Source organism: Hypomesus nipponensis, chromosome 2 (genome assembly GCF_054491055.1).
Source record: "Hypomesus nipponensis isolate SF chromosome 2, ASM5449105v1, whole genome shotgun sequence".
In the NCBI taxonomy this organism is placed as follows: Eukaryota; Metazoa; Chordata; class Actinopteri; order Osmeriformes; family Osmeridae; genus Hypomesus; species Hypomesus nipponensis.
In genome coordinates, this window is record NC_140362.1 from 21,459,179 (window position 1) to 21,480,779 (window position 21,601).

At 46.8% G+C, this 21,601-nt stretch overlaps 4 protein-coding genes and 1 long non-coding RNA gene across 10 annotated transcripts; 3 read left to right on the plus strand and 2 right to left on the minus strand.

Annotated features, from left to right (window-relative positions):
• Positions 1–1,627: 1,627 nt before the first annotated feature.
• Positions 1,628–6,351, minus strand: leng9 (leukocyte receptor cluster (LRC) member 9). Of its 3 annotated transcripts, none has more exons than XR_014725673.1 (6): positions 5,167–5,635; positions 4,273–4,366; positions 3,531–3,691; positions 3,088–3,410; positions 2,572–2,980; positions 1,628–2,173 (listed from the first exon to the last, which is right to left on the minus strand). XR_014725673.1 is itself a non-coding variant. In XM_084668875.1 (6 exons), exons 1-4 carry the CDS (start codon positions 5,694–5,696, stop codon positions 3,091–3,093), a joined length of 630 nt encoding a protein of 209 aa, XP_084525001.1. In that variant the 5' UTR covers positions 5,697–6,351; the 3' UTR covers positions 1,628–2,173; positions 2,572–2,977; positions 3,088–3,090. The 3 variants fall into 3 exon arrangements, 2 of the variants coding, with proteins under 2 accessions (XP_084525001.1, XP_084525000.1); XM_084668875.1 differs by lacking the exon at positions 5,167–5,635 and adding an exon at positions 5,642–6,351 and having other exon boundaries at positions 2,572–2,977; XM_084668874.1 differs by lacking the exon at positions 5,167–5,635 and adding an exon at positions 5,642–6,351.
• On the plus strand, positions 3,488–6,090 carry LOC146301578 (collagen alpha-2(VIII) chain-like). The gene is made up of 7 exons (XM_084668873.1): positions 3,488–3,681; positions 4,224–4,440; positions 4,558–4,958; positions 5,174–5,257; positions 5,344–5,406; positions 5,491–5,619; positions 5,757–6,090. The coding sequence occupies exons 3-7, from the start codon at positions 4,649–4,651 to the stop codon at positions 6,038–6,040; spliced, it is 870 nt and encodes a 289-aa protein (XP_084524999.1). The 5' UTR covers positions 3,488–3,681; positions 4,224–4,440; positions 4,558–4,648; the 3' UTR covers positions 6,041–6,090.
• Positions 6,352–6,758: 407 nt separating the features above from the next.
• LOC146301579 (leukocyte receptor cluster member 9-like) lies at positions 6,759–12,600 on the minus strand. 2 transcript variants are annotated; one of them, XM_084668871.1, is made up of 7 exons: positions 12,361–12,600; positions 11,730–11,840; positions 10,342–10,435; positions 9,462–9,622; positions 8,998–9,324; positions 8,504–8,889; positions 6,759–7,925 (listed from the first exon to the last, which is right to left on the minus strand). In XM_084668871.1, the coding sequence occupies exons 2-7, from the start codon at positions 11,800–11,802 to the stop codon at positions 7,278–7,280; spliced, it is 1,689 nt and encodes a 562-aa protein (XP_084524997.1). In that variant the 5' UTR covers positions 11,803–11,840; positions 12,361–12,600; the 3' UTR covers positions 6,759–7,277. The 2 variants fall into 2 exon arrangements, with proteins under 2 accessions (XP_084524997.1, XP_084524996.1); XM_084668870.1 differs by having other exon boundaries at positions 8,504–8,892; positions 12,361–12,599.
• Positions 9,668–11,314, plus strand: LOC146301580 (uncharacterized). The gene is made up of 3 exons (XR_014725684.1): positions 9,668–9,783; positions 10,293–10,509; positions 10,649–11,314. It is a non-coding gene; the product is annotated as an uncharacterized LOC146301580 (long non-coding RNA).
• A 329-nt stretch (positions 12,601–12,929) lies between the features above and the next one.
• flcn (folliculin) lies at positions 12,930–19,657 on the plus strand. Of its 3 annotated transcripts, none has more exons than XM_084668876.1 (13): positions 12,930–13,001; positions 13,145–13,185; positions 13,384–13,587; positions 13,994–14,140; positions 15,320–15,541; positions 15,885–16,051; positions 16,700–16,791; positions 17,187–17,350; positions 17,829–17,942; positions 18,307–18,430; positions 18,559–18,687; positions 18,852–18,954; positions 19,444–19,657. In XM_084668876.1, the coding sequence occupies exons 3-13, from the start codon at positions 13,384–13,386 to the stop codon at positions 19,649–19,651; spliced, it is 1,674 nt and encodes a 557-aa protein (XP_084525002.1). In that variant the 5' UTR covers positions 12,930–13,001; positions 13,145–13,185; the 3' UTR covers positions 19,652–19,657. The 3 variants fall into 3 exon arrangements, with proteins under 3 accessions (XP_084525002.1, XP_084525004.1, XP_084525003.1); XM_084668878.1 differs by having other exon boundaries at positions 19,374–19,479; XM_084668877.1 differs by having other exon boundaries at positions 12,960–12,975.
• The last annotated feature ends 1,944 nt before the right edge of the window (positions 19,658–21,601 follow it).

Below are 21,601 nucleotides of genomic sequence, written 5' to 3' on the forward strand. Positions count from 1 at the left end.
GTAAGAGAGGTAGATAGAGAGTGAAAGAATGGGAGTGAGAGAGAGCGAGAGGAGAGAGAGAGAGGTAGATAGAGAGAGAATGGGAGTGAGAGAGAGCGAGAGAGGGATTAAGATGGAGGAGACACCCCACAGGGAGTCTTATCAGCAGGCTGGAGCACCTCGTAAAAGAACGCCCAGGAGAAATCACTACAAGGCAGCGACACGATAGAGCCCAAAGATAATTAATCCGTTAACGGGGATTAGGTCCCCTCTCTCCTATTGTACTAGGAGAGATACTGAGCTCCAGCTCCTTCCCCCATCCCCACTCCAACCATGCCATGTAGACATCCTCACATTAGGAGGCACAATACCAATAACATGAAGAAGAAAAAAAAATATTATACTATCACAATATTTAACTGTTTTTAAACGTTCAAGTTGGGAGTTTAAATGAAAGATTCATGGCAGAAATGAAATGGTAAAATCCACAAATTCTCTTTAAAAACGATGAATGAGGTGTTGCCTGGTAAGACAAGATTGGAGAAATGGAAAGGTTCAGAAGCACATATATTCAGACAGACTAAGAGGAATACAAGACCACTTAGCTGGATACTGAGAGCAAAGGATTGGAGGAAAGGTGGGGGGAGGGAGAGAGAACTGGGGCTGGGGGAAAGGGAGGGAGAGAGGGGGGAGAATGGGGACTGGGGGAAAGCAGGAGAGATCGTGAATAGGAAAAAAGGTTGGTTGTCAACTGGGCAGCATGAGAGCGTGAGAGCGTGAGAGGGAGGGATGGGTAGAGAGGGAGGGATGGGGGAGAGAGGGAGGGATGGGGGAGAGAGGGAGGGTGAGATGGAGTGAGCGATGAATAGAGGGCACAAGCAACATGCAATGCATTTGCAGGCAAACCAGTTTCCATTGGAGACAGCAAAATGGCATCAACACTCACTCTCCGACTAACGGGTAGAGGGCAGGGGCGAGGGAGGATGGGACAGAGAGAGAGAAATCCCTCTGTGGACGCGTGTGGATTTGACTGGGAAAAAGGAGGGTTGGAAAAAGAATGACAACAAACGGAGGGGGGGGGGAGAGAGGGAAAGAGAAAGAGAGAAAGAGAGAAAGAGAGAGAGCATGGTGTTTACGTGCCACCAAAGGGAGGGGGCAGAGGCCAGCATCAGGAGAGCGGGGGGGCATTCGTTTTTCTGTGTCACTGAAAGGGAGTGGGGGATGGGAGCAGGGAGCGGAGAAATAATGCGACCAAGGGAGCGAACGAATGGGAGATGGAGTGAGAGAGAGCACACTCACTGACTCATGTGGATATGCGTGTATCTAGGAGAAAAAGGAAGATAATTATGCATGCAAGAGTTGCTGAGAGAGAGAAAGGGGGGGAGAGAGAGAGAGAGAGAGAGAGAGAGAGAGAGAGAGAGAGAGAGAGAGAGAGTGAACCATGCCTGGCTCCCCAACACACTGACAGCACCTTAACAACACCCCAACTCAGCACAGTAACAGCACTTTAACAAGACCCTAACCCAGCACAGTAACAGCACTTTAACAAGGCCCTAACTCAGCACAGTAACAGCACTATAACAAGACCATAATCCATCCTCTCTCTCTCTCTCTTCAGACACTGGGACAGACAAATTGCACTACCCAGTTTCCAAAATAACCAAGTCAATATTTAATGGTCTTGACAATCTGGAGGTCATCATTCTTTGTAAACGCGTACAAATTCATCTCCATGTTATTTTTATCAAAGATATTGATCCTATTTGAATTTTACAATTCAAAATGTATCCAGCTGCCAGAGAATGGACTTTATTAGGACAGATAAATTATATTGATTAATCATTTTACTCAACTGTTAAAATAGCTTTGGATGCTAAACAAATGAAGTGCCACACACACAAATGGTTCATTCAATATTCATTGTAGTTAAAATCTCACATCTCACAAAGGTGTCCTGCCTTGTCTTCACATTACTAGCCCAATTCCCTAACCACTCAGCCACCTGACTCCCTTCCTCAGCGAAGAATGACCGTGCACACCGTGGAGGAGCAGCTGAGGCTGGGGGCTCAGGTAGAACACCCTCCCATTGAAGTGCTTCAGTTTCAGGGGGAAGGTCGCGTTTGGGGGGTCGACGCCCACTCCTCTCTTCTCTCTGCTCCAGAGGGACAGACTGGAGTCCGTCCGGGGCTGGACCCTGGTCGAGACACGTACAGCACATACACAAGTTCAAGTTCAAGGCTTTTATTGTCAGATGCACAGAACAACACAAAGTCAGACTGGGGAATTACATTTTTAGGACGAGACAACGCTAAAGCTGGCATAACATAACATAGAAGTACTCGGAACATCAATTACAGAACATAAATTCTGCAAATAAAGCATAAATATAATAAACCTCCTCCACGATGATACATCGCCACACACCTCCATGTCGCTCAGGCAAAGCAGTGATAACAGCGAATGCTCAGATAAAGTTAGCCACTGTCATAGTATACTATCTACTGAGCACATCTTAAAAGCCCCAGCCATCACTTCATCCATATGAAGGATCCATGAGGAGGTGTGATATGTGGGCGTGGCTACTTTTCTCACCTCCTGTTCGTCTCCTTCCCAGGTCTCCTTCCATTCCTCCTTGTTTGGATCCTCTTCCTTCTCTGTCGTTCCTTCTCTCTCTGATAAAGACACGCGGTCTGTGGAGCCGACTAAGTCAGAGTCAGCAGCCTCGTTTACGTCTTCCTCCTCCAATGGTTTGGATTCTCTTCCTGCTTCCTGTTGACCCCGTGGACTGCTTCCTGACTCAGGGTAGTCAGGTAGGCCTTGTTTGACCGACTCTGGACTGAGAACGTTGGTCTTGTGTTGCTCTCTCTCTGCAAGGCTTCTGGTCTCCTCCTCCTCCTCTCCCTTCTCCTCTCCTTCCCTTCTCTCCCTCCTCTTCTATCTCCTCCTCTCCCTCCTCCTCTCTCTCTCTCCTCCTCCGGAGGAATAGCGTTTTGCTCCTCTGCTGATAAAAAATAATATCTACATTGTTTACTTACAAATTATGCATTTTGAAAACAAAATTGGGATTTGTTTCAAAGTGCTTTTTCACGACCTCACCCACACTCTTACCCGTCACTTCCTCCTCCCCTCCAAAGGGAGGCGCCAGAGGGTTCCCAGTAGAACCGAACACTCCGTCCTGGTGTTGCGGTCCCAGACACGGCGCCCTCTGTAGGTGAAGTACTGTATCCTGTGTTGGGGCAGGGCCAGTTCGGTCGTGTAGTCACAGTCACATGGGTCGGCGACCCAGTTGAACTCGGAGAAGGGGCGCTCCAGGACTCCTAGGAAGCGATCCACGTACCCCACCACAAAGTCCACCTCCTCTAACGTCGGGTCCCACAAGATGCAGGAGATGACCTCTTCTGCTGTGCGCATGCCAGGCTTTTTACTTGATCCTTGAAACACAGGTGATATAATCACGGTTGTGAAATGTTAGTATTACCAGTTAAAAAAATAAAATTAATAATAATCAATCAAGTATTTTTTTATTTGTATAAATTGTCTGGAGTTTATACCTTTCCCCTCTGTGTATTTAGGCTTGTGTGTTTTGGTATTTTTTCCACTCTTCTTGTGATTTCCCTCCTTTTCTCCCTCCGTCCAGCTGTCCAGGGCAGTGTGTCCTGACTCTGGGGCGGTTAACTCAGGGTGGCTGGGAGGGGTGTGGAGGTGAGTGGTGCTGAGAGAGAGTGAATGTAAGAGGTAGAAAAGAGACAGAAATGGAAAGAAGCGTGGATGCAGGAGGGTTAGAGGGTATTTTGACATTTCCTCATGTCATTCAGCACAAGGAAGTTTGAGTTCATGACATCATACATTTTCCGTCTGACATGTTCACACCCACATTCACTTGTGATACTGGATGAGTTACTTCATTATCACTTGTTACAGGCTCTGTCTGGTGTGTGTGTGGTGTGTGTGGGGGGGGAGTGTGGTGTGTGTGTGGGGGGAGTGTGGTGTGTGTGTGGTGTGTTCGTGGTGTGTGTGTGTGTGTGTGTGTGTGTGTGTGTGTAAGGCTGGGGGCCAATCCCACACATGCTTTTTCTCCCACTGTGTTAACTAAGACAATCATCACCTGTTTTGGAAAACAGATTTCACTTGGCAACAGTGTCAGTGTGTGTCTGGGGGTTATGACTTGGAGAGTCTCTGTGCTGTTTGTTTACTGTTTGCAGCAAAAACATTCTAGATCCATTTGACTTGACGTCTCCCTATAGCTTCTAGAGAAACTCCAACTGATCCAGGCTACATGAGCATGTTACTCACCTGTGAGACTGACGACACTTCGGTCCAAAACGGCACTTTCCCTTCAAGAAGAACTGGCACACACCCGCTCCCTCCTCCTCCTGGGGTCTCCACTCTGCACATCAACAACATGAGAAGAAGAAGAAGGAGAGGAACAGGAGGGAAAGATGATGAGAAGACTGACAGGAGGTACAGAATGTGATCAGACAACAGAGATTCCTGCTGATTCAGGTTCTCTCTTGGCCATGATGTCCATTTAATATTTAACTCCTCTCAAGGTCCTGGTCTATTTATTCCCATTTCCAGGTGTTTGTGTTCTCACGTTTGTGACCGACCTGGATGCATATAAAAACAGGGACTGAACACGGAATGCGACAACACTCTACTACCCTTCAGGATGAAGAAAGTACTTGTTAACGTGGTTCTGCTGCTCTGTCTGTCTGTGACACAGGCCCAGGGAAACGGCACAGGGGGCCCAGAGAACGACACCAAGAACAGTCTGGGTGAACCACAACCAGGACCCTGCGTGAGCGATGGTGCCATCCTGACTGAACTGAGGGCTCTGAGAGACATGGTGGTGGAACAGAGGGTTGAGCTGAGAGTCACTCAGACTCAGTTACAGTTTTACAAGGACCAGCTGTCGGACTACAAGGACCAGCTGTCAGTCACCCAGAGTCACGTGGAAGAGATGAGAAGAGACAATGCAGGTAATCAGGAGTCAGATGGCTGAGCGGTGAGGGAGTCGGGCTAAAAATCAGAAGGTTGCCGGATCGATTCCCGAAAATATGTCATGATATATCAAGAAGGTTTTAAGAACACGTAATCCTGTCTTTGTACATGGATTTATATGCATTGTACCTTTTCTTTATGTATATTTATGAAGAAATACATTCTACTTTCTGTTGCATGTCTGACCTCCAAGCCCAGGCTGCAGATCTTGTCACCCTGAAGGCCAGGCTGACGGCCAGTGAAGGAGAGGTCAAAGATCTACACACACAGAACTCAGGTAATGCTGAACATAGTTTTTAGACGATAATGGAAATAAATGCAGTAGAATTATACATTAATTCATGCTTCATTCTGTATGCGTAGCCCTGGAAGCCAGACTAAGTCTCAGTGAACGCCACGTGGAAGAACTGAAGGCAGAGAATGAGGGTAAATACAGACTGTTCTTCCCACACCAATATAATGCTGCATTACCTGGGTATCATATTCAACATTTCTACATGTTATTAACAGGCAGACCAAAGGTGGCATTCTACACAGCTCTAACTAATTCAGGAGATGTTGGGCCCTTCAACACTGACACACCACTGGTCTATAGCAAAGTCTTCACCAACATAGGCAACGCCTACAGCCCAGTAACAGGTACAGTTCTGGATATGCTCACCTGGAGCACACACCTTGACATCAGAGTAGCTCCAACACTGGGGGTCTCCATTCATCAGTCAACATTTCAGTCACAGTGAAACTAAATGTTTCCTTTTGCTCCTGCCCCTCTTCAGGTGCGTTCACAGCACCAGTGAGAGGAGTGTACTACTTCAGGTTTACTGCCAATAACTACGGTCCAGCTGCATGGGCAGGAGTTCAAATGTACAAAAACGACGTCATCATTATGTACAACGACGCCTACACTAGCGACGGTCATCGTAAATATGTGGTAAATGCTGTCACTCTGGAGCTGGAGCAGGGAGATATGATTATGATGCGTCTTCCATCAAGTTACAGCCTGACTGATAATTCTAATAATCTTAACACCTTCAGTGGTTTCCTTCTCTTCCCCATGTAAAACACTCTGCCCAGGCTTGAGACCCAGAGTTTAATAAAGCTGATATTACACCCTTGACCCCTGTATTAATTCAAGAGTGAAGATGAGACTGGTGGAGAGATGATATGGTGATAAATGTGTTGGGCTGTCAGCATTGTTGACATGTTTATCTGGAAGAAAAACATGTCAACAATGATTACAAGATTATCTGAAGATTTATAAATTATGTTTGATAACCACAATATTGTTATGGTTATGCAACATGTCAGTTAACACCACAATGATGGCATTAACAATAGCAATAAGCTATTAATAATAAAGAAATACTCATCATCATCATAATAGTAACATATATATATATATATGTATATATAGATATAACTTAGCTTGCTTTTCCAAACCAGAACAATGACGGCACCAGGTATTCAAGTTCAGTTCAATTAATCCAACACAATGCGTAGGCAGTCATACTAAAAACACAAAGCAAAAAGAACAACGTATGTGGTGGGTTTCATCTAAAATAGTTTTACATTTCTAAAAACCAAGTGAAAAGAATACTATACAGTACTGACAGTATTGATTTTTGTAAAGGTCACATGATGTATCTGCTTCAGTGCTCGAATTATCTTTGTCTTTAAGGGGGTCTCTATAGGTACACCCTGCACACAGCCTCACAAGGCTATACAATTAAATAGCCTAGACGCAAGTGGCGCTTTTTCTTAGCGTATGCACACGGTAGGCCTAGGATATTGTTTATTGTTTGTTATTGTTTATTGTTAAAAGGATCCCCATTAGCTATCACCAAAGTGGGACGGGCTAATCTTCCAATAAAAAGAGAAAAAATTTAAATTACTTAACAATGATCATCTAAAAACGGAAACATTGTAGACATCATTATACACATCGACAGAAATCAATCCGAACAAATCATTACAGCACTACACTCATTACTCCATTCATACAGTAAATATGTCCATTCCCTACTCACAATTTTAAATAGTTCATTCTCAGGTACCTGAAACAGACTTTCCCATCCATTTGATGTATATTCAGTGGGCAATTATTCCAATGATTGATGGCACAATAAATAACTGTTCTCTTTAAAGCATTTGATTTTGGGCTATAACTTCAAAAACGCACACAAAAGACAGAGATTTTTTTACATAATGGATTCCTTGTAATTAATTTCAACATATTAGTGATTGTAATAGTCCATATTTAATCTCAATTTCGCAATACCTAGAAACCCACCTCTTCCTCAGCGAAGAGTGACCGTGCACACCGTGTCATAAAACCCATCCTCGGTCATGCCCATGCCACACAGGTGCAGCCTGTTCACTGGCAAACGTCCGAAATTCAGCCCCTTCCCAGCCCTCAGGTCCCTCACCCCTTCAAACAGCCTCTCTCGCTCCGGCCAGTTCACCTTAGCCAGGGTGAGGTGGTAGCGAGGGCTGTAGGAGTCCCTGTGCAGCCAGCCCCGCTCCATGTAGGCCTCCTGCAGGCCGCTGTTGAGCTGCTGGAGGAGCAGCTGAGGCTGGGGGCTCAGGTAGAGCACCTTCCCATTGAAGTGCTTCATTTTCAGGGGGAAGGTCAGAGCCACGGGGGGGTTGCGGTCCAGGTGGGCAAACCGACGGAGGATCTCCACGGCAGCGGTGACCTCGGCCGGGCCGGGCAACACCAGGAGGCACAGGGTGACGTGGAGGTTGGAGGGGGGCACCCAGTAGGGGGTGGAGGAGGGGAGGAGGGCCACCAGTTCCTCCTGAAGGCGTTGAAAAGAGGAGAGGATAGAGGGGGTGTTGGCTCTGAAGGTGATGAAGTGGGTGGGCTTGCGTTTGGGGGGTCGACGCCCACTCCTCTCTTCTCTCTGCTCCAGAGGGACAGGCTGGAGTCCGTCCGGGGCTGGACCCTGGTCGAGACACGTACAGCACATACACAAGTTCAAGGCTTTTATTGTAAGATGCACAGAACAACACAAAGTCAGACTGGGCAATGACATTTTTAGGACAAGACAACGCTAAAGCTGGCAGAACATAACATTTACATTTAGTCATTTAGCAGACGCTCTTATCCAGAGCGACTTACAGTTAGTACAGGGACATTCCCCCCCGAGGCAAGTAGGGTGGAGTGCCTTGCCCAAGGACACAACGTCATTTGGCACGGCCGAGAAACGAACCAGCAACCTTCTGATTACTAGCCCGACTCCCTAACCGCTAAGCCATCTGACCCCCCCATAACATAGAAGTACTCTGAATATAATTTCAAGAAATATAGCAAAAATATAATAAACCTCCTCCACGATGATACATCGCCACAAACCTCCATGTCGCTCAGACAAAGCAGTGATAACAGCGAATGCTCAGATAAAGTTAGCCATTTGTTATAGTATACAATCTACTGAACACATCTCCAAAGCCCCGGCCATCACTTCATCCATATGAAGGATCCATGAGGAGGTGTGATATGTGGGCGTGGCTACTTTCTCACCTCCTGTTCGTCTCCTTCCCAGGTCTCCTTCCATTCCTCCTTGTTTGGATCCTCTTCCTTCTCTGTCGCTCCTTCTCTCTCAGATAAAGACACGCGGTCTGTGGAGCCGACTAAGCCAGAGTCAGCAGCCTCGTTTACGTCTTCCTCCTCCAATGGTTTGGATTCTCTTCCTGCTTCCTGTTGACCCCGTGGACTGCTTCCTGACTCAGGGTAGTGAGGTAGGCATTGTTTGACCGACTCTGGACTGAGAACGTTGGTCTCGTGTTGCTCTCTCTCTGCAAGGCATCCGGTCTTCTCCTCTTCTCCCTCCTCCTCTCTCTCCTCTTCTCCCTCCTCCTCTCCCTCCTCCTCTCCCTCCTCCTCTAGCGGAGTAGCTTTTTGTTCCTCTGCTGATAAAAAATAATATCTACATGTTTACTTACAAATTATGCATTTTCAAAACAAAATTGGGATTGTTTAAAAGTGCTTTATCACGACCTCACCCACACTCTTACCCGTCACTTCCTCCTCCCCTCCAAAGGGAGGCGCCAGAGGGTTCCCAGTAGAACCGAACACTCTGTCCGTCCTGGTGTTGCGGTCCCAGACACGGCGCCCTCTGTGGGTGAAGTACTGTATCCTGTGTTGGGGCAGGGCCAGCTCGGTGGTGTAGTCACAGTCACATGGGTCGGCGTCCCAGTTGAACTCGGAGAAGGGGCGCTCCAGGACTCCTAGGAAGCGATCCACGTACCCCACCACAAAGTCCACCTCCTCTAACGTCGGGTCCCACAGGATGCGGGCGATGACCTCGTCTGCTGTGCGCATGCGAGGCTTTTTACTTGATCCTTGAAACACAGGTGATAGAATCACAGTTGTGAAATATTTAGTTAGTATTACCAGTTACACACTAATAAAAATTAAATACAATTAATGCAATTAATTACTTTCTTTTTTATTTGTCTAAATTGTCTGGAGTTTGTACCTTTCCCCTCTGTGTATTTAGGCTTGTGTGTTTTGGTATTTTTTCCACTCTTCTTGTGATTTCCCTCCTTTTCTCCCTCCGTCCAGCTGTCCAGGGCAGTTTGTCCTGACTCTGGGGCGGTTAACTCAGGGTGGCTGGGAGGGGTGTGGAGGTGAGTGGGGCTGAGAGCGAGAGAAGGTAAGAGGTAGAAAAGAGACAGAAATGGAAAGAAGTGTGGATGCAGGAGGGTTAGGGGGTATTTTGACATTTCCTCATGTCATTCAGCACAAGGAAGTTTATTATACATTGACATATTCACACCCACATTCACTTGTGATACTGGGTGAGTTACTTCATTATCACTTGTTATAAGCGCTGCCTGCTGTGTGTGTGTTTGTGTGTGTGTTCGTGTGGTGTGTGTGTGTGTGTGTGTGTGTGTGTGTGGTGTATGTGTGTGATGGATGTCTGTGTGTATGATGTGTGTGTGTGTGTGTGTGTGTGTGTGTGTGTGTGGTGTGTGCGTGTGTGCGTGTGTGTGGTGTGTGTGTGTGATGGATGTCTGTGTGTGTGTGTGTGTGTGTGTGTGTGTGTGTGTGTGTAAGGCTGGGGGCCAATCCCACACATGCTTTTTCTCCCACTGTGTTAACTAAGACAATCATCATCTGTTTTGGAAAACAGATTTCACTTGGCAACAGTGTCGGTGTGTTCCCCTGGCAACAGTGACAGTGTGTGTTCCCCTGGCAACAGTGACAGTGTGTGTGGGGGGGTTATGACTTGGAGAGTCTCTGTGCTGTTTGTTTAATTTTGCAGCAAAAACATTCTAGATCCATTTGACTTGACGTCTCCCTATAGCTTCTAGAGAAACTCCAACTGATCCAGGCCACATGAGCATGTTACTCACCTGTGAGACTGACGACACTTCGGTCCAAAACGGCACTTTCCCTTCAAGAAGAACTGGCACACACCCGCTCCCTCCTCCTCCTGGGGTCTCCACTCTGCACATCAACAACATGAGAAGAAGAAGAAGGAGAGGAACAGGAGGGAAAGATGATGAGAAGACTGACAGGAGGTACAGAATGTGATCAGACAACAGAGATTCCTGCTGATTCAGGTTCTCTCTTGGCCATGATGTCCATTTAATATTTAACTCCTCTCAAGGTCCTGGGTTTGACCGTTTTCTTCTCACTTCCTGGTGTTTGGGTTCTCAGGTGTGTGACCAACCTGGATGCATATAAAAACAGGGACTGAACGCGGAGAGTGACAACACTCTACTACCCTTCAGGATGAAGATAGATACTGTGGTTCTGCTGCTCCGCTTAATCAAAACTAACATTTCTCCCTTGACCCCTGTATTAGTTCAAGAGTGAAGACGAGACTGGTGGAGAGATTATATGGTGATAAATGTGTGGGTCGTCCATTTTGTATTCTGACGATAAAACTCATCTGAACAACAAACACATCTGACACTCCACACACACATTTTGTCTCCAGAATTTATAACCTTTGAGATCGTTTCAAAACCAGAAGCATCCGATTGTTGCACTCCCTAAGTCATAAATTGCACCTCTTTATGTAACCCTTTAAAAAAATGCTATTATTGTTATTATTTTAGACTACCTAAAATGTGTTTGTAATATGGGAGTCAGATGGCTGAGCGGTGAGGGAGTCGGGCTAGTAATCAGAAGATTGTCGAATCGATTCCCCGCCGTGCCAAAATGACGTTGTGTCCTTGGGCAAGACACTTCACCCTACTTGCCTCGGGGGGAATGTCCCTATACTTACTGTAAGTCGCTCTGGATAAGGGCGTCTGCTAATAGTAATGTAATGTTTTATGGTAACAGAGCTTATTAATACAAAACTGATGCCAGATAAAACTGTTGTCAATTCCAGTAGTTAGGAGGTATTTCCTACACTTTTGTACTTGGCACACGTTATGTTTGGCTAACAACCAAAGGAGTTGGAGTACAGTCAGATACTGTCATACTGGGTAAACAGCAGCTTTAGCCTCTCCTGGGTAGACATCACACAGTTCATGTTACTGGTATGCCTTTCCGGTACAGAGAGACAGAACCGCATTTTTCACTTCTCAATCACAGCTTTCTCCAGAAAACATAGACAGACTCCCCAGATCCAAGGTCTCTGAGTAAAATAAAGTAACTATTGGTGCTCAAGTGGATGCCTTAAGAAGGCCACCCTTAACGAATGTTCATCATTCCTCGCTGGAAGTCACTGAGATAGTAATAACCGCTGTTTCCAACACCTGTGTGTTTCCAACAGCCGTGTGTTTACCTGTCGCTAGCTCCTGGAAAGGCCCGTCTCTAACCTGGTTTTCCCCTGGTGCCGCTGGTCGCTCTGTCGCCATGGTAACGCTCAGTCAGTCAGTTATGATTCTCTGTAAGACTTTAGGTATAATGTTGAACAATTTGAGACGTTGGTGTAAGACATTGACGTACAGTGCTTCTTTTTCAAACCATGATTCTTTATTACGTAATTTATTCATCTGAATTTCAGTAGATTTCAACATCTTGTCAGCACTGAAATGCAACAAGATAAGTTGTGATTCCTCCTAAAGCTGATATGATATCTAAAGTCCAATATGAGTCATTCAACAAGGAATACTCTGACCTGCCTTTTTTCCATTACTAAACCAGATCATTTTATTTGAGGACATTCGATCTAGAAATCTTGGTTTATAAAGACTACTGCCCGATGATATAGGCTACTTAGATATCTTGTTTTCAGGGAGTAGCCAACAGCCACTACAGCCTAAAATAAATGTTATCCCACTTAATTTAACGTTTGCAAAACAAACAAAAGATTACAGTTTTCTATTTGGCTATACCTAGGCTACTCTATAGTTGTGGTTCATTCACGTATCTTCAAATCACCAGGAAATGTATTAGAAACAAGGTTACAATACCTGAGTTAGAACTATGATCTGACAGTTTTCCTGGTTTGAGTCTCTGTGTGTCTTACTGAACCTTGACCTGTGTTCATGAAAAGAGTATTATGGGTAATGTAGTCGCCCTTTTTTACGTCTTAAGTGTTAGATACCATGATGCAGATGATACATTATTCCCGTTAATGAATGACTATATTTCTAATGCCATTCCTAAAGCCAATGTAATCACTTCCCCTTGCAACACGGCACAGTTACACCGCAGACGTGTAGCAGACAGAGCGGAACAGTCACTCGCTTATGCTTTTCTGAGAGCGCGTGACAAATGCGAAGGGTATATTTGTTTTAATATAATAGCGACGCAATGCTGCAAGGGCGGAGTTACCCGCTACATCGAGAGGCAGTCTGTATGTAAAGCGCTGTATTTTTAAATAAAATAAATATATAGAGTTATCATTAAGTGCTATGTAAACTAAAATCTTGTTGAAACACTGTCCACTTTTAATTTGTTAGAATCAGCGGAAACCGTCAACTGTGTGCACCGCGGGGTTGCCCAGAAGTTTGATAGGAACACCACATCACATGATATTTCCTACTGGTAGATCGAGGCGGCGGACAAGCAGGGCTAATATAAAAGTAAACCATAAACAACAAGCTTGTCTGTAAGAAATACGTTGTACTTTTTAAAACATTGAGAAGTCAGATGTTTCGTTTTTAATGGCGCCATAACTATCTTTGTCAGGCATGCCTTTGAGCATTGCTATGATAGCTTAACTGTGCTTTTGTGATGTGCTTATCTGAACAGCTGTCCAATATTTACTTGATTGAGTGCACTGTCTTCAAAGGGTAAGTGACCAATATGTAAACTTTGAACATTGTTATTCACTTACATTGTACAATACTAGTGTCCAAATAATACATGTTTGCAAAGTGACTGTAAACAACATAACTAAACAAAGCAATACTTCATTAGAGAGAGAAGGAGTAGCGTCTATCTAGTTGCTTAACACGCATATCTGTCCATTACACCTATTTCCATCTCAGATGAACGCCCTCGTGGCTCTCTGTCATTTCTGCGAGCTCCACGGCCCTCGGACGCTGTTCTGCACTGAGGCCTTGCACCCTCCCTCCCCCACCCAGGGAGGGGCTCCCGTGCCTGGGGACCGGGAGAGAGACGGGGACCGGGACGGAGAAGGCCTCACCATGAGGGCCAACAGCTCAGCCACACAGCGAGGGGACATGTGTGAGGTCAGTGTGTGTGTGTGTGTGTGTGTGTGTGTGTGTGTGTGTGTGTGTGTGTGTGTGTGTGTGTGTGTGTGTGTGTGTGTGTGTGTGTGTGTGTGTGTGTGTGTGTGTGTGTGTGTGTGTGTGTGGTTGATGGTGGTTACAGGGGAATCAAGGGGACTTCAAGAGATTGGTGTCAGTTATCGCTCTTGACTGAGTAGCTACGCATTAACTTAAATGTCCTTTTATATCTTCATCCCCATCCATCCCACTCTCCCTGTCTCTTCAAAACACTACCACCTGACTCCACCTCTCTCTCTCTCTCTCTCTCTCTCTCTCTCTCTCTCTCTCTCTCTCTCTCTCTCTGTGTGTCTCTCTCTTTGTGTCTCTCTCTCTGTGTCTCTCCCTCTCGGTCCTCTCCTGCCCCCAGGGCTGCCGGTCTCTGCCCGCATCTCACCCAGGCTTCGTGAGCATCGACGGTGAGACGGGCATCCGCTTCCTCAGTCACCAGCACCCCAGGCAGGCGCAGCTGTTCAGCGTGGTGCGACAGGCCTGCGTGCGCAGCCTGAGCTGTGAGGTAGGACCTGCAGCTGTGTGTGTGGAGCTTGAGCTGTGAGGTAGGACCTACAGCAGTGTGTGAGGTAGGACCTACAGCAGTGTGTGAGGTAGGACCCACAGCAGTGTGTGCGGTAGGACCCACAGCATTGTGTGAGGTAGGACCTACAGCAGTGTGTGAGGTAGGACCTACAGCAGTGTGTGAGGTAGGGCCTGCAGCTGTGTGTGAGGTAGGACCTACAGCAGTGTGTGAGGTAGGACCCACAGCAGTGTGTGAAGTAGGACCTACAGCAGTGTGTGAGGTAGGACCCACAGCAGTGTGTGCGGTAGGACCCACAGCATTGTGTGAGGTAGGACCTACAGCAGTGTGTGAGGTAGGACCTACAGCAGTGTGTGAGGTAGGGCCTGCAGCTGTGCGTGAGGTAGGACCTGCAGCTGTGTGTGAGGTAGGACCTACAGCAGTGTGTGAGGTAGGACCTACAGCAGTGTGTGAGGTAGGACCTGCAGCTGTGTGTGAGGTAGGACCTGCAGCTGTGTGTGAGGTAGGACCTACAGCATTGTGTGAGGTAGGACCCACAGCAGTGTGTGTGTGGAACATTAGCTGTGAGGTAGAACCTACAGCAGTGTGTGTGTGGACCCTGAGCTGTGAGGTAGGACCTGCAGCAGTCTGTGTGGATCCAGACATGATCAACAGTCTAAATGTAACTGATGTTACTGCTCAAATCCATTCATAGCTAGCGATATAGCTGCTACTAGCTACTTTACTGTGTTAGATCAATCTTACCCTTGTAATTGTGATGTAGCTCAAAACGTAAGCTAGAATTTGAACCCTGAACCTGTTTTCATCTTGCTTGAAGAGCAGAACAAATAGAATCCTATGTACAAACGTTAATTGTCATTTTGGGACGATCACCAAAACTCCTTGTAAGAAACTGCATTCTGTGTGAGAGAAGTAACGTAACTGCAAGCTACCGGAAGTTGTTAACATGTCTTATGCGAAAGTAATGCTGACATACAGTGAATGGTCGTTGTAGCTCGAAACATACAGTTTGAACCCCCTTTCCCCTCCAGCTTGGTTTTTGCTGGCGCGGGTGGACTGTGTTTATGAATGTAACCAGTTTACATCGGTTACATATCAACGTGCGTTGAACAACTTTTTGTCAACTTAAAAGAGCGGGTCTTCCCCCTCCGACCACACCAGGTGTGCCCAGGCCGGGAGGGGCCCATCTTCTTCGGGGATGAGCAGCACGGCTTCGTGTTCTCTCACACCTTCTTCATCAAGGACAGCTTGGCCAGGGGCTTCCAGCGCTGGTACAGCATCGTCATGGTGGCCATGGACAGGATCTACCTCATCAACTCTTGGCCTTTCCTGCTGCGCCATCTCAGACTCACCATACAGAGCCTGCAAAGCACCGCACTGAAGGTAGGGAGCGGATGAACACACCAGTAGCGTCGCCAGAATGTTCATTTGGAAAAATAAATAAATCAACAATTCCTTAATTTGTTATTGTACAAATACAAACCTAACGTTTGTCCTTGACACTGATTTCAGAATCCCCTTTAAGAATCATAGCAAGAATAAGTCTCTCTCTCTCTCTCTTTCTCCCTCCCTCTCCCTCTCTCTCTCTCCCGCTCTCTCTGTGTCTCCCTCTCTCCCCCTCTCTCTCTCTCTCTCTCTGTGTCTCTCTCTCCCTCTCTCTCTCTCCTTCCCCCCCCCCCCCCTCTCTCTCTCTCTGTGTCTCTCTCTCTCCCTCCCCCTCTCCCAGGTGTTCGACACAGAGCAGTGTGGGTGTTCCCAGCGTGCAGCCAGGATCAACAGCGTGTTCTCTCCTGCCGTGTTCCCCCACCAGCGCAGCGGCAACGCTGCCCGCTCTCTGCCCTCCCTCACGCAGCACCCCAACCTGTGGGCCAGCCTCCACTCCTCCTTCAGCTGGTAGGCACGCAAGCTTGCCTTTCACCCGTATTTTGTTGTGTTGTTTTTGATGCGCTGTACTTGTGTAGTACTGTTGTTGAGATGTTGTTATTGTTGTGCTGCTCCTGCTAGCTGAGATGTGTTTATCTTGCACTGTTCCCGGTCAATACCAAGTCTTTCTTGACACCACCGAGATACTGTGAGACCTTTTTGCACTAGACCTTTCTGATCCTCTTGGTTCTCTGTTGTGTTTTCTGTTTGGACTATTTGTGCATCCAAGCCATCTGCCAAACAAATCAAATTTAAATTGAGCAACTAGATAAAAGACAAGCACTCCCTGTTCTCCCATGTGCTGTGTGTAAACCACATGGAGGAGGCAGGGAAGTGAGGCTGCATGGAACTGACACAGATGCACATGCACACACAATAAGTCTCTGTCTCTGTGTGTGTCTCTCTCTCTCTCTCTCTCTCTCTCTCTCTCTCTCTCTCTCTCTCTCTCTCTCTCTCTCTCTCTCTCTCTCTCTCTCTCTCTCTCTCTCTCTCTCTCTCTCTCTCTCTCTCTCTCTCTCTCTCTCTCTCTCTCTCTCTCTCTCTCTCTCTCTCTCTCTCTCTCTCTCTCTCTCTCTCTCTCTCTCTCTCTCGTGCTGCTCTGTGTTTTCTGTGCTCTAGGTTATTAAAGGCATGCGGGAGCCGTCTGACGGAGAAGTTGCTGGAAGGAGCCCCCACCGAGGACACACTGGTGCTCATAGAGAGACAGACAGGTAGTCAGACAGACAGACAGGTAGTCAGACAGACAGGTTACAGGGTTATAGACAGGCAAACAGACAGACTGTGATTGGATTACTGATAGATATGAAGGGTCAGTTTGCTACAAGGCTTGATGTCTCTAATGATACCCACAGTGATGTCATCTGATGTGTGTTTGCACAGTAAAACACAAGGTCATAGTGACTGCAACACAGGTGTGAGTCATCCTGTATGAGTGAAGAAACAGACACACACATACCACCCCCCCCCCGCCCCACACACACACACACACACACACACACACACACCCTTCTATTTCTTGTGGTTTCCATGATAGTTTCCCTTTTCTTTTTTGCCAGAAATGCAACGTCAGGTTGATTCTAGCTGCATGTTGTGCTGTTGTGTGCAGAGCAAGAGGAGGAAATGAGCTGCTGGGGCGGATCTGAGGGGAGCAGCAGTCGACCTCTGTGGCACCGAGCTCACAGCTCACAGCAGCAAGAGTTCCTGTACGAGGAAGACAAAGCAGACACGGGTCCAGGTCCCAAGTTCAGATCTTTAAGACACCTGAGACAGGTAAACAAGGCCTCTATAGACACCTGAGACAGGTAAACAAGGCCTCTATATTGAGCCCATTCTGAGCGTGAACTGTTCCTGTTCTCTAAAATAGGTCAGAAAGAACATGAAACAGCCATAAGATTTGATGTCGCTACATTTCTTTGAGGTCATGAAGTGGTCCTGTATATATCAGCTCTATATCTTACATATTTCTGGAAGTAGGATTTAATATTACTTACCAAATTAGTGCATGGAATGTGTGTACACAGTCTATAGTAGGACAAATACATATATGTGAAACAAATGTAGAAATACTTGGGACAATACCGTTCTTATATTTTTTTATTAAACTAAGAGAACTTTCAAGTGTCACGAGTGATGTAATGGAGAAATGCCCTCTGTCCATTTTGTTATCATATCTGATTGGTCTACAGGTCGTCTTAATCATATCTGATTGGTCTACAGGTCGTCTTAATCATATCTGATTGGTCTACAGGTCGTCGGGGCAAATGAGTTCCGTCACCTGGCATGGCACGTGCTTATGGGAAATCAGGTGATATGGAGAGGGGCTGACCCAGGTCTTATCCAATCAGCCTTCGAAATACTAAAGGTGTGCTAAGCTGCTAACCCCATTCAGTAAAGGATAAGAAATTGATAGAAACACATCATGTCTTACTGTGTTGTCTTCAAGTGACCTAGTAAACATGTCATCGACCACACCCTCAGAAACATGTGGTTCCCTGATGCTAATTATGAGTGGGAGGAGCCTCCATCTTCCTTTTAGACCCCCGTTGGAAACACACACGCCCTGTAGATCAAATGTAGTTTGGGGAAATTCAAGCGTTGTTTGTTTGCGGTTCTCTGCGTGTCGGTGTAAGACGATGTGGAGAGAAGGGTTAAGACTTATGGGGGGTTTTCCGTTCGCGCTGCTTATCTGCAATCGTGCACCTCTCTCCCTTCCCCCCCCCCCCCAGGCCCTGCTTCCTGTGGGCTGCGTCCGCTCTGTGCTGTACAGCGCCCAGTACGAGGAGGCGTACCGATGTAACTTCCTGGGTCTGAGCCCCGATGTGGTCATCCCCACTCATGTCAGCTCCTCAGGTACAGGAAGGAAACCAGAGTCGCAGGAAGTGATCAAAAGAGGCGGCGCCCCTTCATATATGCTTTCTGTGAAAAAGTACTGAATACGTTGGCTACTTTCTTAGAACTGTTCTATTTCAACCTTCTAGAATTCTCTGTGCTTGTGGATGTGGTGAATGCAGAGAAAGGCTCTTTCTACTCAGCTGCATGTGAAGAGGACGTCCCCTCCCTCTACCAGTTCACCATCAGCAGTGCCAACACACAACCAACAGACAAAGGTTAACACAGTCGGACCAGATCCCAAATACCAGATTTGCATTTAACCACGATACCACCGAAAATCATCTTCACTCTGTTTTCTCTGCTTAGCAGCGATTTACTGACTTGTGTTTATGTCCAACTTCCTCTCTTTCTCTCTCTGTTGCTCCGTACTCTCATCTAGGTCCTACGTTACTGAACAAGATCGAGGTGGCGTTGTCTAACGAGAACCTGTCTGTGGAGGTGGTCTCTCACTGTCTACTGTGTCTGAAGGAGGAGTGGATGAAGTAAGTCCAGAACGTAACCTGAACACAGGCAACCGTTTCTCCTGACGCCTGCTGTGGCAGGATTGTTGAGGCTAGACCCAGGCTGATCGGTCAATGCAGCAATCAAATGCACAATGTTGAATATAAAAGACAAGTTCATTGGCTGTGTCACTGTCTGCCTATCAGTTCATTGGCTGTGTCACTGTCTGCCTATCAGATCATGGTTTTATCACTGTGTACAGTACATAACAGCATACTGTGTTTGTAAAGCTTCACAAAAGTTCAGTTAGCCTGATTCTTTTTTACTGATGGAAAGGTCTTCCAAAGGTTTCCATTCTCTCAGTTTATTTGCTATCTTCCCTAACACCCCCATCTCGTGGCTTACTCTCCATTTCTGAATTCTCCTTTTCCTTAAATTGTGTCCTCTTCTTTTGCTTAAGTCTGTCTCCCGTTCTGTAATACTTTCACTTTCTTTCTCTCCTTACCTTCTCCCTGTCCTCCCTTCTCCAGTAAGGTGAAGGTGCTGTTCAAGTTCTCCAAAGTGGATGGGCGAGGCAGGGAGGACACTCAGAAGGTGCTGGCCCTACTCGGGGCTACTGGTCCTGGGGAGGACGACAACGTGAGGCTCCTCAAGTTCTGGATGACTGGCCTCAGCAAGACCTATAAGAGCCATCTGATGACGGCTGTCCGAGGAGGGGAGAGGAGCCTGAGCCAGTGATGGGGGGGGGGGGGGGGTATCTGGAACCAGTGAGAGGGTGATGGGGGGGGGGAGAGGTCAGGTAGAAAATCTCCCGGGAACACCCAAGGACAGGAAAGGACCTTAAGAGGGAAGAAAAAGTGGGGGCAGGGAAAGTGAAAAACTGCACTATTAAATGTTCTGTGTCACAGAAAGGGAAAGAGAAAGTATGCAAGTGAGCTAAATAGTATGTTCATGATGCATACATAACACTGAAGCCACTTTCATATCAATGATCCTTTTTGAGTTTTGTAATAACATTCTGTTTTAACAATGCAAAATAGGAAAATTATAGAAACGTATCCACTCTTAAGTTATAAATAAAGTGTCCATAGTTAGCTTATGCATTGTACAGCTATAATAAAATAAAAGAAACAGTGAAATTGGTGTGCTGTTATTTAATCACTGTGATTGTCTTGCTGTTACGGAGAACTGGAAGGTAAGGGGAGAGAAAGAATGGAGACAAAACAGTTTTTAAAACTATTTTGGCTCACATGCTTATTGTATTTTTACAGTGAGTGGCAGTTGGCCAATAAACCTCAAGTTGTGTAAGACAACACTGGTATGTCTGGTGTCCCACACCATAAAACATGGTCGCGTAGCGAGCTTATACTTCAGCTTTGTTGAACCACATCAGCACGGATTCGCTACCTAACAAGCCAGACGCACATTAGTCAACTAAACAGCGGGATCGTGTTTATCCAGTTATTTGAGCCTTTGCAGAGGAGTCTACAGACCTATCAAATCCACTGGCATGCGGCTTTGTCTAAGTTGCTTCTATGATTTATTATCCTATAACTGCATTGTGTAGAATGATTGTGCAAATTTGAGTTAAAGCTTGTAGCAGATATTGTGCTTTGTTGGCATCTTTCTTTAAAGCAGGCACCATTCTGTGTGTATCATCAAGGGTTAAAAGTGATCTGTTCACAGACACCTTCTGTTTAATCTGTAGCATGGATTTGTGGCCTTTTGTGGCCTATAAAACATTGAAGACCAACCAATGAAAGGTTTTAGTACATCATAACCCTTTACATATTGCATTGTTATTGACAAATTGACATTGTAAAGTGGTGACCTGCCTCTGTCCCATGTGAAGTGGACACTTCACCATCAGACACTGCTGGTTAAGAAGTGGCTGAGGTGGTGGTGATACCACAGGGGAGCTGAAGAATGCTGCACTGCTACTGGGGGAGTGGGGGCATATGGGGGGGAGTGGGGGCATGTGGGGGGGAGTGGGGGCGTGTAGGGGGGAGTGGGGGCGTGTAGGGGGGAGTGGGGGGGAGTGGGGGGGAGTGGGGGCATGTAGGGGGGAGTGGGGGCATGTGGGGGGGAGTGGGGGCATATGGGGGGGAGTGGGGGGAGTGGGGGCATATGGGGGGGAGTGGGGGCATGTGGGGGGGTGTGGGGGGAGGGGGGGCATGTGGGGGGGGGTGTGGGGGGGAGTGGGGGCATGTGGGGGGTGTGGGGGCATGTGGGGGGGAGTGGGGGGGAGTGGGGGCATGTGGGGGGGAGTGGGGGTGTAGGGGGGAGTGGGGGCATGTGGGGGGGAGTGGGGGCGTGTGGGGGGGAGTGGGGGTGTAGGGGGGAGTGGGGGTGTAGGGGGGAGTGGGGATTGGCCTTACCATTCCCCTTGTGGAACTTCCACTCATTGCTTCATTATCTTCATTAAACAAACGGTTCCTTTATCAGCTTAAAAACTTAAAATCCGACCATTTCTATTTGATCCATAACATCAAATTTACAGTCTCTTGACCATCTCACACATAATGACTTGCAAGTTATTTCACCGCTGTGTTGCAAATGACCTTTACTGACATAAATCTGTTTTTAGGACATTTCCTGTTTGACACTGAACATTAGTCACAGATATCAAAGGAGTGGTGAAGCACGGAGACAGGCACCCAGTAACGCACTCACACACACACACACACT